Source organism: Amblyraja radiata, chromosome 10 (genome assembly GCF_010909765.2).
Source record: "Amblyraja radiata isolate CabotCenter1 chromosome 10, sAmbRad1.1.pri, whole genome shotgun sequence".
In the NCBI taxonomy this organism is placed as follows: Eukaryota; Metazoa; Chordata; class Chondrichthyes; order Rajiformes; family Rajidae; genus Amblyraja; species Amblyraja radiata.
The window spans coordinates 38,426,220-38,444,458 of record NC_045965.1 but is presented as its reverse complement, the minus strand read 5'-3'; the positions used below and the strand labels follow the sequence as shown (position 1 = coordinate 38,444,458).

Below are 18,239 nucleotides of genomic sequence, written 5' to 3'. Positions count from 1 at the left end.
GGAGGGAAGAAGGAGGGGGAGAGGGTTGGTTAGTTACCTAAAATTGAACTGTAGAATTCAATGTTCATACCTTTGGGTTATAAGCTAACCAAGTGGAATATGAGGAGCTGTTCCTCAAATATACATGTGATCTCACTCTGGCAATGGGAAAAACTGGGATAGTTGAAACATTGACTGGAAAATTGATTTATAACCAAGTTCTAGAAGCCTAATCATATCTCATCAAAGGACAGTAGAGCAAAGAAAGATATGGATGATGATTAATAATTATGATAAATATTACCCTCCATCTATGAATAACAGTTCATATTTTTAATAAGGAAGACACAAACAATCTCCCAGAAGTACTGGAGGACAGAAGATCTAAGGGAGTCGAGGAACTGAAAGAAATTTTCATTAGGCGAGAAATAGTATTGGGTAGGCTAATGGGACTGAAGGATGATAAATTTCCGGGGCCTGATGGTCTGCATCCTAGGGTCCTCAGGGTGGTGGCTCTAGAAATAGTGGACGCATTGGTGATCATTTTCCAATGTTCAATAGATTCAGGATCAGTTCCTGTAGATTGGAGGATAGCTAATAGAGTTATACCACTTATCAAGAAAAGAGCGAGAGAGAAAACGGGGAATTACAGACCAGTTAGCCTGACCGGTGGTGGGAAAGATGCTGGAGTCAATTATTAAAAGGTAATAATGGGGCATTTGGATAGCAGTAAAAGGATTAGTCCAAGTCAGCCTGGATTTATGAACGGAAAATCTTCTGGAATTTTTTGAGGATGTGGCAAGTAAAATGGATGAAGGGGAGCCAGTGGATGTAGTGTATCTAGACTTTCAGAAAGCCTTTGAGAAGGTCCTGCACGGGAGACTGGTGACAAAAATTAGAGCACATGGTATTGGGGGAAGGGTGTTGACGTGGATAGAAAATTGGTTGGCAGACAGGAAGCAAAGCCCTGTGGCCCAGCCCCCCCCCCCCCCCCCCCCCGGGCTCTGGATTTAAGCCGTTGAACACATGATCAAGTCGTGCTACACACTCCGCTGGGCTCCTTCAAGTTCTACAACATGGCGGCGGTGGTATTTATCGCAGCGCGGGCGCGGACAAGCGCAGTGGAAAAGTGGCCCTGGCGGCCGTCACAGTCTCCCCACCCGACTGTCTGTCACGCTGGTGGGTGGGCTTCCCCTCGTGGAAGCCACGATCGGCCGGCCCTCCACTGCTTTTCACAGTCCTCAAATCGTTCCAGGCCTCGCTCTGGTCCACGCCGGCCGCATCCTAGCTCGGGCCCAGCGCCTGATGGGGAGGCTTGTGCTCTACGGCCAGGGGCAGAGAAAGAGAGAGAGGAGGGGCGGGATGGAGAGGGGGTGGATGGAGAGGGGGGGTGGGGGGGGCCTTCCTCTCTGCCCCCCCCCTCTCTCTGCCCCCACTCTCTCTGCCCCCCCTCTCTCTGCCCCCTCCATCTCTGCCCCCTCTTCCTCTCTGCCTCCTCTTCTCTGCCCCTCCCTTCCTCTCTGGACACCCTCCCTCTCTGCCCCCCCCCTCCCTCTCTGCCCCCCCCCCTCCCTCTCTGCCCCCCCCCTCCCTCTCTGCCCCCCCCCTCTGCCCCCTTCCTCTCTGGCCTACGGGTGAGTGGTGGACTATTGCGTTCGGGAACCTGCCCTCCCCTATGACGCCGCCCCCACACCCCTCAATTTCTACCCCCCTCCCTCTCTACCCCTCTCCACCCCTCCCTCTCTAGCCGCGCCTGCGCAGTTGGGGGTTATGCGTGTGGATAGGGCGGGGGATGGGATAAAAGGAGCGAATGAATAATATTAATATAATATCAAAGTGGTCTATTCCCTTGGTCTAGTAGATAACTAAAACTCTGATCTTGTGCTCTTCTGGTTTTGCATTTTTTTCTATTTGCGCAAAAACGGTACACGATAGCGCTACGAATTTTTGCCACCTTACTCACCATCCTCTTGGACTACAAGGGCAAGACGATTTGTTCCGATCGTTGGCTTAAAAATCGTAAAAAACGCATTTGTGCAGACTAGTCTCCTCTCCTGTCAGTCGCCGCCACACTGATTGGTCTCCTCTCCTGTTAGTCACCGGGACGCCCTTCCTGCACCATCGGTCGCACTGATTGGCCGGGTCCACTATCAGTCACGGGTGGTGCCTGCCTCGCCCGGCAAGGAGAATATAAAGCTGAAGGAGCGGAGTGAGCATCACTTATGCTCCGCCGGCTGGAGCTGCGTCTGCGGGCGCCTTCGTTGTGCCGAGCCCACTTTAAGGCCTCCATGGTGCCCAGCCGCGGGCGCCGTCAGCCGCTTCGTACGACCTGGGCTTCTACCCGCGAGAACCTGGCCGGGGTTCTACGCGGCGATCCAGGAGGCATCGAGACGATGGGGCGGTGGTGGGGCCTCGCCGAATTTCAAAATCCGCGGAGAAATCTATCTCTTCCTCTTTTTTCAGAATTTTCCTGTCTTATGTCTGGTGGAGGAGTGGGGGAGTTAGGGAGTGGGGAATAGAGGGATAGGAGGGCAGTGGGGTAGGGAGGGGAGTGGAGTTATGGAGGGAGGGAGGGAAGGAGTGACTGAGGGTAGGGGAAAGGTAAGGGAGGAATTGGGGAGGGGAAGAGGAGAGGGGAAAGATCCTGCGGAGGTGAGTGGGGGGGATTGAGGGAGAGGAGGGGGTATGGATGGAGAGGGGGGAAAGGGGTGGTGAGGAAGGAGAGTGGGGAGGAGGGGGAATAGAGGGAGAGGAATGGGGGAGGTAGGGAGTGGGGAATAGAGAGGAGGGTAGTGGGGGAGGTGAGAAGTGATAGTGGGGGGGGGGGGGATAGGGGGAGGTGAGGAGTGGGGAGGTGAGGGATAGGAGTGGAGAGAATTATTGGAGGGAGGGAGGGTAGGGGAAAGGAGACGGTGGGGGAGGGATTGGGGATGGGGCGGAGCAGAGGGGAAAGAAGAGGGAGGGTTAAGAGGAGGGGAGGGAGAGTCCTGAGGGATGAGGGGAAATGAGCTGCGCCTGCGCAGTTGGGGGCTATGTGTGTGGTGGAATATTGCGTTGGGGAACGGGTTGCGTTGGGGGAACGGGTGAGGCGGAATATTGCATTGGGGAACAGACCCAAGTGGTCTGTACTTAGTCTAATATATATATATAATATATATATATATATGTATGTGTGTGTGTGTTCATTCTAATATGGATGCCATGATATTTGAATGAGGTACCTTTTTATGTACTCCAATGTCTTAAAAATTAATTGCCAGTCAAAGTGCATTATGCTATATTCATCTTCTTAAGATTTTTATTGTACTATCAAGTCTAATTCATCCAAATAGATCTTTCTTTATCTGGAAGATGCAAGTTAGTTAAAGAATATGAATTAAGAATAACTGCTGGCACTCAAAAGAAAACCTTTCAATCTAATCTTGAATTCATACCCTTTTTTAACAGTGCCACTTCTTAATGCCCTTCTAATGAAAGCTGGAATTGCTTCCCTATATTAAACATTCAGTAATCTTAATAACTTAAAGCTCAATTGTGTTCCTTTGTTGCTAGGTAACACAACAGTAGATGATTTAATGATGCGGCTGATGAATGCCATGGAGATCTTTGCAGCTCAACAACAAGAGGATATAAGGGATGAGGTAAAACTTGCTGTAATCTATAAGAATATCTTGTGAATATAACTTTCCAAAAATCAGAGAAGCATGCAAAAATAATAGCCAAGTATTTCAACAAGCATAAAAGATATGAAGAGACAAAAGCCATATTTAAATCAATTATTTATATTATAGGGATCTTTATTATTGTCAAACATTACAAGTTGCTTCACTGGAGCATTGACCAACAACATTTGAAACGGACCTGTATCACAAGATAACAGGGCAGCTGACAGTGCTGCTTGGTGAAAGTGTTGGAACTTAAACAGCTTCTTCAAGGAGAAACGGTCAAGAATTCTAGTGAGAAAATTGCAGAGTTCAGGATCCTGGCAACTGCAGCATGGCCTCCAATGTTGAAGCAATTAAATTCATCAATGAGGCCAGACCTGCAACGCAGATGTTGCAGACATATTGCAGGGAAATTACAGAAAGTTGTGGATGTAGCCGAGTCCATTGCATAGACAACCCTCCTCACCATCGTTTCCATCTCTACTTCATACTGCCTTGGGAAAGTAGCCAACATAGTCAACGACCTTTCTCACCTCAGTCATTCCCTCTTCTCCCCTCTCCTATGGGGCAGAAGAGTTATAATAGCTTAAAAGCACATACCAGGGATCCAGTTTCTTCCCTCTATTATAAGACTGCCAAACATTCTTACCATAAATTAGGGTGCAGTTCCAATCTACCTTATTGCAGACCTTGGTTTATTTTCTCTGTAACTATGACTCTATAATGCTGATTATCTTGACAGCAGGTAAGCTGAAGCATGGCAGAGTGGAGTAATGTCACAGTGGAGAAAAAAAACATTCTTATTTGAGGCACTGACATATGACCTGAAGCTGAAAATTGACACAAGGCTGTACAGAATCTGGCTAAAAATCAAAACTGCCAGAGATGAGCATGGAGTCAGTGGCAGAGAACAGACTTTGACGGGGTGACCAAAGTAAATATCTTTCCATTCTTCCCAAGAAATATCTTCCCATCCTTGTTTCATAAAAGGAACAGGATGCAGGTTCCGGTTTCAGAGCTTTTCAAAGGAGGAACTAACTGAAAATTACAACAGGTTATGGTGGAGGTTACATTTGTAAAAAGAGACAATATATGTTTAGTGTCAATTAAGGAGTTTCTGAAATATGTGAATGTGCCTTGAATGAAAGCCTAAGTAAATCAAGGAGCGTACAATTGCCTTTTAACCTTTCATGTAAAAGTTAAGTCAACAAACTGATTTATACATTATGGAATGTAACAAAGCTATTTTTAGTCTTGTCCATTTTGATTTATTGACCTAAAACGATTTACTTTTTTGCCAGTATTCAGTTTTTCTTCAATTATGATAAGGGTGGCAATATAACAACCTGGTCGTGTAAATTATGAACAGTTATGTTATGGAACACGTTGCTAAGAGAATTTGAGTTTGAAATGGAGGTTTTGTATGCAGTGCAAATGTAGCCAAATAAAAATATAGTCTCAATTTTAATCTTTAAGATTTTTTTTTTAACTTGGGTTTGTATTCCCTCAATCATGATAAACCATGTTAGTAGTCAGATCAAGTAAATGCAAATTTTTCAGACGTTTTTACATATAGGTACACTACACTAGAAAGCTTTGTTCCAAGATGTTGGCTGTTAACTTACCAGATGATTAATACCTTTTTGTTGCATGACAGACCACAAGATGTTTAAGTTAGTCATATACAAGTCTAATAAGTAGATACACAGAATAAACCACAAGTATTAGAATTTAGCACACCTGCCTTTTGCTGTCTGACTGTTGCCTGAGGATTAGGCTATTTTGTGGATTACAGTAACTCTTTCTGACAAGTTTGCTAGGTGGGGTTCATTTTAAAGACAGCAGTATTTGATAATATCTCCACAATGCATTCTTTTATTTCAGCTGTCAAAGGTTATTACTGTAAAAATAGTCACAGTTGCACAACTGACAAAACTTGTTGAAATTGCATTTCAGCACAAGTACATTGTGCAAAGCTGAACATGTTTGTATGCCAGAAATGTTAAATTACCAAGCAAATAAAAGTATGGACATTTATTTAAGCAATCCATTCATTGAAAAAACAAATCCATCAGATGGTGACATACACCACCTTTCAACCTTCAAACTATGCAGGGCTGAAAAACAGTTTTCTATTGAATTTATGAGATCAAAATTTACACGGTAAAATGGATATTTGTTGGTCAATAAAACCTTAAAGTGTAGTTGGCCATATTATTGTTTTCAGCTTAATGATAGCCCATTGAATTGTCTCAAAGCAAACCACTGATCAGCCAAACTAGCTGTGTGGAAAGGAAGTCCGACTCTTTTCCATGATTGTCAAGGTCTCGGTGACTGCGTTAGACCCCAAATATTAATTTTAGGGGTCAGATGGATGGAGAGTGACACATGCACACACTTAACCCAAGTTTACTGGAATTCTGTTAAGGAAGATTTAATTCAATTCTGATTTTTTTTTAAATTGTTAATTAATGGACAAAAATGAATTGAACAACCCCATCGAATACTGCTGATCCTAATCATAACCGTGACTCTATGGCCTTTAGAGGCATCCATTTGACTAACAGTTTAGAGGCTGAAGTGGTGAACTGCATCAGTATGTCTATTTGGTATTCACACCTCAGCTGACAAATTGAAATATAGCCAGAAGGCAAAATTGCAGCTGTCTTCACTCCCGGAATGCTTACAGTTTGATGCACTCATGTGGTCAGCCACCCAAAAAGTCAAAATTGGCTGCAAAATTTCCATAACTATGAATCTCACTTATCTCATTTTGAATTCTTCATGTTACCTTGAGTGTGTGGATATGTAACTTTTGAACTCAAAAGTCCACACATCTGCATTTAGTCAAATCTGAAATCAGTTTCAAATAGCCATGCTTCGGAGAGATATATCTTTCTCTCACACATAAAGCAATGCCTGTTGTTGGAATATTTGGCTTTGTGCGATGAACACCACCAGGATTGTACATCAGTCATGGCTGGCAGACTTTTCAATATTACCTTCAGTCACAACCTGCACAGAATTGCATTGGTGCTATCATTGTACAGCAAGCAATTCACCCAACTCTCTACAAGTGTCTAATCGCCTTTATCCTCTATCTTATCTTATATCTCCCATCGAAGATATATATATATCTTTATTTGATCTTCCAAAAAGTGTCACCTCACACTCATTCCATCTGCCTTGCTCTGACCAACTGACCACCTGATCAATATCACTCTGTGGACTGTGATTATCTCATAATAAAACATAACACCAATTTTCTTGTATCATCCCTCAATCTTCAATACTTGTTGTGATTTTTTTTAGTTACAATATCTTGCTGATGAACCTATTGAATGACCCATCCTTATGTGCAGTGTCTAGAACTAATCACAGTGCTGTTGGTGGGGTCCAATCAAATCATTCTACAGTTGAAGCATAACATTTTGTCTTTTGTCTCCTACATTGTTTGAGGAAAGGGCCAAAATTCTGTCTAATTGGTGTTATTTTTAACAGAGCGATCATGGTTTAGGGATTTGCAATTTTTAATCCGCTTCAAAGTTCCAGGCAACTATTTAGAAATTGCAAAAAAGAGGAGAAGCAATATTACATCTGCCCCCCCCAACTCCCCTCCCTCTCTCCTGCCTCACGGTTCAATATGTCCTTGGCAGATCTGCCTATACCATGACTCCTCTTCCGGGTGAGTTCTCAATTCCGCAATCTTTCAAATATGTGTCCACCACCTCCTTTAATATCTCCCAACGATCCAGCCTCAAAAACCTCCCAGATAAAATTCTAGCGACTCTCCACAAGCTATGAGAAGAAATTCCCTTGCATTTCACTGTCGCTAGGGAAAACAATGTGGAGGCTGTTGAACTAAGTGGGTGACATGCAGATATTCTGGAACATCTTTGTTTCAGGAACATTTCTGTTAGAAATATAGGTGCACAATATGATAAATCCCCAAAGCTATCTAAGGATGCTAAGGGAAGAAAGGGTGGAGATTGCTGGTACTTTGACAGATTTTTGCATCTTCATTAGGCACACATGAGGTACCAGAAGACTGAGGGATAGGTAGTGTACCTGTACCTTTTCATACCTCTAGTTTCCCTCTCCCCTGGCTCTCAGTCTGAAGAATGGTCTCAAACCAAAACATCACCTATTCCTTTTCTCCAGAGATGCTGCTTGACCCGCTGTTACTCCATTTTTGTGTCTATCTTCGTGGTAAACCAGCATCTGCAGTTCCCTCCTACACATTCGAAAATGAAATAGCATTGTTTTGTGCAGGGGAGTTTTGGCTCATAAATCTGATTGGGTTTTTTGAAAATTGGGCAAAGGGACGGAAGTTAAATGTAATTAAGACAGGTAACGTGATTGTGTGCTACAAGGATTGGTGCTGGGACCCCTGTTGTTTACAAATCCAATCCTGTTCTCACTCTGTGCCAAAACTCACACCTTGGCACAAACATTGTTATCTTAAATTTGCAAAACTAAAACAAATCATTTTAAGGCTGGCTATTTTAACATCAACAAATGATTAGAGTATAGGTAAATTCATTTGTAATTTTTTCTGTTTATGTATTTTGTGGCTCTCTATATTCTTATAGTCCTGTCCCACGGTACGAGTTCATTCCAAGAGCTCTCCCGAGTTTGATTCTAACTCGGAGATTTACAGTAATGGCCACTCGTCGGTACTCGGGTCTCTCGTGGATATTTTTCAACATGTTGAAAAATATTCACGTGTCTTCCCGTGCTTACCTGCCGTTAGCGAGTCTTCCCGAGTACCTGCCGTTAACGTTACGAGCCGCTGAGAGACGTCTCCGAGCTCCGTCGTACCCGCTACGTTCATTCTCCGTGCTTACCACGAGTTTGAGTTTTTTAAAACTCGGGAGAGCTCTTGGAATGAACTCGTACCTTGGGACAGGGCTTTAACTGGGACTATCGTTGCATAAATTTAAATTGATATAACATTTTTCAAATGTTGCAAAACCAAAAACAAAACAGTATATGCTGGAAAACTGAAGCAAAACAATACAATGCTAAAAACACTCAGTAGGTCAGACAGCATCTGGAAAGAGAAACAGTTATTTTTCTAACACCCTTCATGAATTGGGAAGGAGAGAAAAAAAGTTAGTTTTAACTTGCAGAAGGATGGTTCAGGCAAAGGGAATACCTCTAATAAGGGGAGGCTAGATTTGCTGTGACGATGAACTGTTTATGAAACTGGCTGGTTGATAGATGGAAAACAAAGAAGCGTGTAAAAGCATGTGAAAGGCAGATCAATATTGTAGGAAAGAGCAAGCAAATTAAGTAGTTTGAATGAAGAGAGCAAAACTGGGGGTGACCTACAGCAGAGCCAGCCAGTCCAGATGGAACCAAGGAAAGCAAAATAGATGCAATTGTTGAATTCACTATCGTATGGAAAGTGGCGAGGTGCCCAGATGAAAGGTACTATGCTGTTCTTTAATTTACTTTATGAATTCTCAGGTAATTGGACACCTTAAAAAATAGATCAGTTAGGCTCTCACTCTTTTACAGAAAAGATGGATTACAATTTAATTAAAGCACCCAGAACTTAATTAAAACATTAAGATAAAATTTAAAAGTTAATTAACTCTTTTTACCTTTACCGTTGGCATGTTTATTCAAATGAATGTGATTGTAAAATGTATCTGCTCCATGCTCTGATGCTGGAATTCAGCAATGGACTAGGTGGAGATGTACCAATATCTATTCTTCATCTCATCTTTGCAATTTGGAATAGCTGGCATGTAGTAGATATAATCTGGCCCATTGCTGTAGCTGAAGCATATAAGGATCCCAATATCTTCAGCATATGATGTTAAAAATGTACTTTTAACAACTTGTCAAAAACATCAGCTCCATGTTTTGGCTGGATATTGTAGACACATTACCGATGTGTCTACAACTGTGTCTCTCCTTATTTAAAGCCCCTTGTAGCTTTTGTTATATGCTAGCTTTTACAATGTTCATACATCTAGTCTTCACCTGTCATATTTATGTTTTCTTGCCTCTCTCCAGAGATCACAAAATAATATGAATAGACCACCAAGTACTTTAAACCTGCAACTCAATTAAATATGATCATGACTGTTCTCTTCTGACCTCATTTCTGACCTCAATAAGATCACCCCCCATTCCTTAACTCCAAGGAATCTAGACTCAAACTGTGTGGCCTCTCTTGATAGGACAACCCTTTTTTCCTGGTGATTGGCCTAGTGGATCTCCATCGTACTGCCTCCAATGTCACCACAACTTATTTTACGAGAAGGACCAAAACTGTATGCAATATTCCAGGTGGGCCCTCAGCATCATCCTATGTCCCTCTGTATTTCATTTACTTGCGGTCTCTCCCCATTTCGATAATGACGTTTTGATTTCTCTTACCACATATCACAAAAAGCTGTAGTAACTCAGTGTGTCAGACAGCATTACTCCAGAGATGCTGTCTGACCTGCTGACTTACTCCAGATTTTTGTGTCTATCTTCGGTTTGAACCAGCATGTACAGATCCTTCCTGCACATTTCATGACCTCACACTTTTCCCATATTAAACTCCATTTGCCAGTCTTTTGTCCGCACACTCGATCTGTTTATATCCTATTGCGTAATCACTGTATCCCTATCACCGTATGTTCTTCCACATGTTGTTTCATTGGCAAATTTGGAAATCTTACATATTGTTCCTTCCTCCAGGTCATTAATGTGAACTGTGAACATTTGGGGGCCAAGAATGGATCCTTGCAGTACTCTATTAGTTATCTGCTTCCAGTCTGAAGTGAACCCATTTATTCCAACTCTTTATTTTCTATGTGATAGCCAGTTTTCAATCTATTCTAAAACACGTCTACTAATATGAATCTTTGGATTCATAATTGTGCATGTAGCCTCTTATGTGGCAAATGGTTTTTGAAGATCTAAATACATCTACAGATTCTTCTCTATCAACTCTCTCTGTACATCATCTCCTTTCTTGGTAAATTAAACATTGTTCCTTTTCTGACATTTTACAGTTCTGATCATTAATCATCACCATGAAACATTAATTTTTTTCTCTCTCCATTGATGTTGCCTGACCTTGCGTCATATTTCCAACATTTTTTATTTTTTTATTTGTCGTCAATGTATTGTATCTTAATTTCCACTGATAATCACATACAGAGAATCATATTGAATTACTTCGTAAAGTGTATTCAGTTAACACCTATAGACATTAATTTATCCATTCTTTTAGTAACTTGTTTGTAAAAGGCCCATCTTATTAGTCAGATATGAATTTTAACCAAACTAATCCTGAACCTTTCTGATTATCATAACCTTGTCCAACCAGTCGGTGAATCTTCCTTGATGCCAAATTCCAGTAGCTTCCTCACAATTAATGTTGATTTGACAATTTTGTCATTATCCACCTTGACCTTCCACCCTTCTTAAATCATAGAGTGTCATTTTACAGTTCAATGGCATAATTCTAAAATCAAGAGCTTTGGAAGTTTATGACATGCGTCATGTGTAATTTCCTCAGCACCACTTTTCAGTTCACTGGAGCAGAAACCTTCCAGTCCTGGAGATTTGTTTACTTTAAGTCTCATTACATTTTCCATTAACTTTTTTCTATTTGTATGAAATCTATTAAGTCCCTCCCCTTGATTTTTTTCGCCTTTGCATTGCAATTACTTTGTCCTCTTTCCGTACCACAAAGGCAGATGCAAAGTTTAAATTTGACGTTTTCCATTTTATTAACATTCCTGCTTTTTATTGTCAACATACAATGTAAGATAAAATTTACAATCAAATTACCAGTTATGGATTGTGGGGGATTTTCGATAGCTTTACTTGAGGCTCACGTTTGTTTTTTGTTTTACTGTGGATAAGAATTTTTGGTAATGGAAAGAGAGAGTTAGATTTAGCTCTTACAGCTAAAGGAATCAAGGGATATGGGGATAAGCAGGAATGGGGTACTGATCATATTGAATGGCGATGCTGGCTCAAAGGGCCAAATGGCCTACTCCAACTATTTTTCTATGTTTCTAAATATAATATTTTGAATTCTCAGATAGGACATTGTTATTGTCAGGATCATAGGAAGAATGAGTAGTGTGTGTATCCATGTTTCTGCCCTTGGGTATATCTCATAAGTGAACTAAATCAAGTGAAAGTGAAAACGTTGCTAATTGTTCAAGTTAAATAAATGTTTTAAAACTGCAAATAACAATTACAAAGTATAGAACATTTGGAAAGATTATACATATCTATGAATCCACTATTGCTCTTCCTGCAATTGTCTTTTAAAGCTCTGCTAAGTTGAAACAAAACTGTCTTTCATGTAAGTCATAGTGTTAGACTTTTGTCAGTGCCTCCATTGGGATTATTAGCAATTCATCTCTAGGAAAGACATTTGACAATTGAGCTTATAACATTTTATTGAGTTTGTCGTACTGTGCAGAAGTTCCTATACTAGGAAATATGAAAACCTCATGCTGGATTGATTTTATATCATTTTGAATGGCTGTTTATTCTATTTTGTTAAAATGCAGAGTTAATCTAATGATATTTCATTTTCGCTATTCATTGAAATCAAAACAAAACAATGCAATACTGGAATAGTAGATGCCTATTCAGACATCCCACATTTCAATCCTGCCCTGCTGCTTACTACATATGGAATGTTCCTAGTTTTCCCCATCACATTAGCTAACTGTAATTGCATTCTTAACAAGAAATGTATCTAATCCAATTGTAATGATATTCATTACCCTTGCTTTAACTGTCTAAATCTGTGAAAATTACCTTTGATGTTTGTAGTTTATAATTCAAAAGTAAGATGAGAAAATAAAATTCATTGACCTTTTCTTCATTTGGGTTAAAAGTATAATTATGGCATGGTTTAAAATGAAGGTTAGCGCAGATTTTAATATTCTCATAAATAGAACTGGAGCTTTAGATGCTTGAATGACTGCCTAGTTCAATGTAATTACTGTGATTCATGGCTTGTTTATTTTGCAAGAGATGAATGGAATTGATCATGAATTGTTTCGACTTGCCACTGCACCTGATTTGAAATATCTGGGTTGCATACTGTCAGATAGGATAAGCTATCAAGATTAAATGTGTCACTTGCTCGGGTGAAACATTTTTGAAATTAATGTGTATAGTTTACACTTGACGTGCAATTTTAATCAGCCGTTTACGTATTGAAATGTTTTCATAATCACTGTTTGTAAACCTGTTATTGTTGTCTGATGTCTTCTGGGGAATAGGTTCTCATAAGGAATTTTCTCTCTTCATATAATTAACAGAAAACATTTGCGACAAATTACATTACTTTTCTCACAAAATGCACTTTTGGTTCTTTCTCTTATCAAGTCTGTAAACTAGGTGCCATTTAATCAATAAAATAAATTGTAAAATCAGATGTAAATCTCCCTAGATTTTGATTTTATGGTCATATTCCACTGATAGCTTGCAGCCCAATGGCATGAACATTGAATTCTCTAATTTTAGGTAACTAACCTGCAAAACAAGCCCCACCCCTTCTTTACCTTCTTAACCCCCTTCCCTCTTCCCTGAGCCCCACATGACTCACACCTGAAACATTTGATAGCAAACAGATTAAACTGCTCACAAATGATAGTACACAACAGGAAGACAAAAAAGCTGGTGAAACTCAGCGGGTGAGGATGCATCTATGGAGCGAAGGAATAGGTGACGTTTCAGGTCGAGACCCTTCTTCTTTCATAAACAAATAGTACACAACAGGGTCATTTTATGAAACCAATAAATGCTTTAAACTTAAATGCTTTGGGTTATCAACTTTTTAATATGTTTTTTTAATAAGGATGAACGTGAAGCAAGAGAAAGGGTGAAACGAGAACAAGATGAAGCATACAGAGTTTCTCTGGAAGCCGATCGAGCTAAGGTATAAATTAGTTGTATAATGGATATGAAGAAGGTTGTTTTATGGTTACAACAGAATAGAAATGAACAAGCAACATGGGCAAGTGAATGGTAGATTAATTTAACTAGTTAAACTGCAAAGTGATGCAGGATCTTTAAGCCAGGGCAGAACTTACACTGTGAATGGCAGGGCCCTGAGGAGTGTTGTTGACCAGAAAGACCTTGAGTGTGCAAGTACATAATTCCTTGAAAATGGGATCACAGATGGACAGAGTGGTGAGGAAGACAATGCCATTCTTACTTGCATCAACTAAGGCTCTGAGTTTGGGACATCATGTTGAAGTTGTACAAGAATTTGGTTAAACAGCACTTGAAGTATTATGTGCAGTTCTGGTCATCATATTATAGGATGGACATGATTAAGCTGGCAGTGCAGAAAGGATTTACAATCATTCACAAGTATGTTACCCGGATTGGAGTTATCAGTCAGCTAGGCTAGTTTCCCCTGGAGTGAAGGAGGCTGAGATGCACCTGTTCTTACACTAATTGTACTCCAACCTATTTTGCTTTAATCCTCCCCCCCCCCTCATCAACTCCCCACCCATAAATTCTACCTCTCATCCACATACCAGGGACAATTTACAATGGCCAATCTTAGGGATGTGGGAGGAAATCAGAACACCCAGGAGAAATCCAGGGCCAACGTTCAAACCCCACAGGGTAGTGAATGTGGAATTCTTTGCCACAGAAGGCTGTAGAGGCAGAGATAGATAGATTTTTGATTAGTACAGGTGTCAGAGGTTATGGGGAGAAGACAGGAGAATGGGGTTAGGAGGGAGAGATGGATCAGCCATGATTGAATGGCGGAGTAGACTTGATGTGCCGAATGGCCTAATCTACTCCTATCCCTTATGACCGAGAAAGCACCAGAGATTAGACTCAAACTCAGTCGCTGGGATTGTTGCAACAACTATTTCAGGTGCCTTTGGAATTTCCCCCTTGAAATTCTCTGCATCTGAACTATTCTCATCTCTGATGCTCATTAAAACACAGTTCTTTGGTTGAGCATTTCTGCATTTTTCCCTATATCTGGATTTTTGTCAACTTTAGTTCGACCTTCAACATGTGAAAAATTGTGGGATATTTTCTAACAACTTAAGCACACCAGAAATTCAAATTGTTCTTGCTGTCTCACATTAGCAGAAACTGTTTGTGATATCTGAGAAAAAAGGATGAAATTGAGAGGCACAACAGTTGGAATGTTGTGAAGAATTGCCATTAGTTTTCCAGTAATAACCAGTTAGATTCTCACATAAACCTGTGTGGAAGGTGAAGTCCTGTATTTCTTGGTAACTGTCCTCTAGCAATCTTACAACCACACGCTGCCATTAGGCACCTCATGAAATCCCGAGATGGAGTCCCACACAGTGACAAGAGTCCCAGAATTTATCACCAGATTAGGGGGTTGTTGTAGATTTAAAGCCAGAGAGTGGATATAAGGTAAGTGTTTGTATTTTGAATGTCTTAATAATTGGAGTTTATTTAAATGTTTATATGGTTATATGTTCTAGTTTTTGTTTAATATTGAGGGTTGAATTTATGTCCTGAACATGGTCTTACACTGGGGTTAGCACCAACTTCACCCAACTTGTTCATCAACTGGAATGTGAATAAAGGTAATTGGGAACTTAGCACCTAACAAAGACTCACTACTTTCCACAAAACCCAGCTTTGATCTTTTTGCATAGGAAACATTTTCATATTAAGTAGATCAACATTAAGGATTTTCTGTACTTTTTAAACTTTATATTAAATTGGGAATATAACATGTTAAGATTAAATGCTCCAACTTTTATTTTTCAAATAGTTTGAAATTACTCCTAATAAGTTTAAACTCTAAATTCATTTTATTCTTCAGAGAGAAGCACAAGAAAGAGAAATAGCAGAACAGGTGCGTCAAGAACAGATTCGAAAAGAACAAGAGGAAGAACGAGAGGTTAGAGTATATTAGCTGAACTTTTTTTTGTATATATGTTCTCAACATGTTGCACATGTAAATTTCATTTCCAAACAACAACCAGCCACTCAGTAGTAAAGCTGTGGAATCTGCTCACACCACTGTTTTAACCTGCATGCTGGTACTTCTGGTGCCAACCATGGTCGAGTGGCAGCACTTTGAGCCAAGCAGTTGAAGTTTTAAGTTTCATCCCATTGTCTTGATTACATTATCCAGTAGTGAGTTGCAACTCCATTGTATTCCATTTGACATTTCTTTGCCCACTCTCCAACCTGTAGGAGTCCTTCTGCAGACTCCCTGCTTTGTCAACACTACCTGCCCCTGCGTGTATCTTCATATCATCAGCAAACCTGGCCACAAAGCTCTAGCCCTTTGTATCTTTTGCTCAAGATTCCAGCATCTTCAGTTCCTTGTGTCTAATAAAAAGCATTTACTAGTTGCAGAACACGTTGGACAAGAATATTCTGGCAATGCACTCATTTTTCTGTGAATATCCATTCATTTACTCTTTAGCTTAAAGATCTTGACAGGAGGAAGATATACAAACTCATAAGGCAGGATTATTCTGGATCTGGCTCACTGTCTAGACTTGTAAACTGTGGTCTACCCACATTTTTTTCAAGTTACCGAAGGTTACACAAGCAAAGTCATCACATCTGGTATCCAGCGAGGCACGAAGGACTTTAAGCAGTGTGTAGGAATCACCATCAAATCTTGAGACCTCCCTCCCAATGGGAGCCTTTGTAGCATGCCAAACAATTTATTTTGATTTAGAGATACAGTGCGGAAACAGGCCCTTTGACGCACCGAGTCCGCACCGATCAACGATCCCTGCACATTAACATTATCCTACACACACTAGGGAAAATCTACTTTTATGCCAAGCCGATTAACCTACATACCCGTACACCAGGTCTCGGAGAAAACCCATGTGATCACGGGGAGAATGTACAAACTCCGTACAGACAGCACCCGTCGTCGGGATCGAACCCGGGTCTCTGGCTCTGTAAGACAGCAACTCTACCGCTGCAATTAGAAAGAAAACTTTTAAAGCAAAATAAAGCACTTCTCTGCTTTTGCTTTTACTTTTTACCAATATATTCAGGTCAGTGAGCTCACTTCCTATACCTGTACTTTTTCGTATAAAGTTGGGGTCAGATGTAAAAATCATTTTGACTTTCCTGAATTAGTCATTGCTGTCCCACGGGGCTCAAAGTTGAGATTGCAGCAGGATCTTGATTGATTGACCAGGTGGGCTGAGGAATGGTTGATGGAATTTAATACAGAGAAATGTGAGGTGTTGCATTTTGGGACGTCTAACAAGGGCAGGACCTACACAGTGAATGGTAGGCCTCTGGGGAGTGTTGCAGAGCTGAGAGATATATGAGTGCAGGTGTATGGTTCCTTGAGGTTGAGTCGCAGGTAGATAAGGTGGTTCAATGGGTTTGGCACATTATCCTTCATCAGTCAGAGTATTGAGTATAGACATTGGAAGGTCATGTTGTTTAAGACATTGGTGAGACTGCATTTAGAGTATTGTGCTCAGTTTGGGTGGAAAGATATTGTCAAGCTTGAAAGGGTTCAGAGAAGATTTATGTTGCCAGGACTAGAGGGTCTGAGCTATAGAAAGAGGATGAATAAGCTGGGTCTCTATTCGGAGCGCAGGAGGATGAGGGGTGAACATATAGTGGTGTATAAAATCATGAGAGGAATAAATTGGGTAGATGCACAGAATCTCTTGCCCAGAGTAGAGGAATCGAGGACCAGAGGACATAGGTTCAAGGTGAAAGGGAAAAGTTTTAATAGGAATCTGAGGGGTAACCTTTTCACACAAAGTGTGTATGGAACAAGCTGCCATAGGAGGTATTCAAAAGGGAACTGCAGATGCTGGAATATCGAAGGTACACAAAATTGCTGGGGAAACTCAGCGGGTGCAGCAGCATCTATGGAGCGAAGGAAATAGGCGACGTTTCGGGCCGAAACCCTTCTTCAGACTGATGGGGGGTGGGGGGGGGGAAAGAAAGAAGGAAAAGGGGAGGAGGAGGAGGAGCCCGAGGGCGGGCGGATGGGAGGGTGGGAGGAGACAGCTAGAGGGTTACGGAAGGGGAGGAGACAGCAAGGGCTAGCCAAATTGGTGGGTGTCTTCTCTGGTGATGCTCTGCCAGGCCTATTTTGCAGCCATCTTTAGCTTATGCTAGCTTTCGGGGCTAGTCCCCTTCAGTTTTCTCTTCAGCATATAAAAGGCATGCTCAATTGGGTTCAGATCGGGTGGTTGACTTGGCCACTCAAGAATTGACTATTTTTTAGCTTTGAAAAACTCCTTTGTTGCTTTCACAGTATGTTTGGGATCATTGTCTTGCTGAAGAATGAACCGCCGGCCAATGTGTTTTGAGGCATTTGTTTGAACTTGAGCAGATAGGATGTGTCAAAACACATCCAAATTCATTATGCTACTACCATCAGCAGTTGTATCATTAATGAAGGTAAGTAAGTCAGTACCTTCAGCAGCCATACATGCCCAGGTCATAACACCCCACCACCGTGTTTCACAGATGAGGTGGTATGCTTTGGATCTTTGGCAGTTCTTTCTCTCCTCCATCCTTTGCTCTTGCCATCACTCTGATATAAGTTAACCTTCATCTCATCTGTCCACAAGACCTTTTTCCAGAACTGTGGTT

The 18,239-nt window shown here is 41.1% G+C and overlaps 1 protein-coding gene across 1 annotated transcript in view; it reads left to right on the top strand.

The window, feature by feature from the left end:
- faf1 (Fas associated factor 1) overlaps positions 1–18,239 on the top strand; it is a 278,615-nt gene that overhangs the window by 221,516 nt on the left and 38,860 nt on the right. The window contains exons 15-17 of the mRNA XM_033028571.1: positions 3,532–3,620; positions 13,486–13,566; positions 15,463–15,540. Coding sequence (XP_032884462.1) covers positions 3,532–3,620; positions 13,486–13,566; positions 15,463–15,540 — 248 coding nt within the window. The remainder of the gene's footprint in view (positions 1–3,531; positions 3,621–13,485; positions 13,567–15,462; positions 15,541–18,239) is intronic.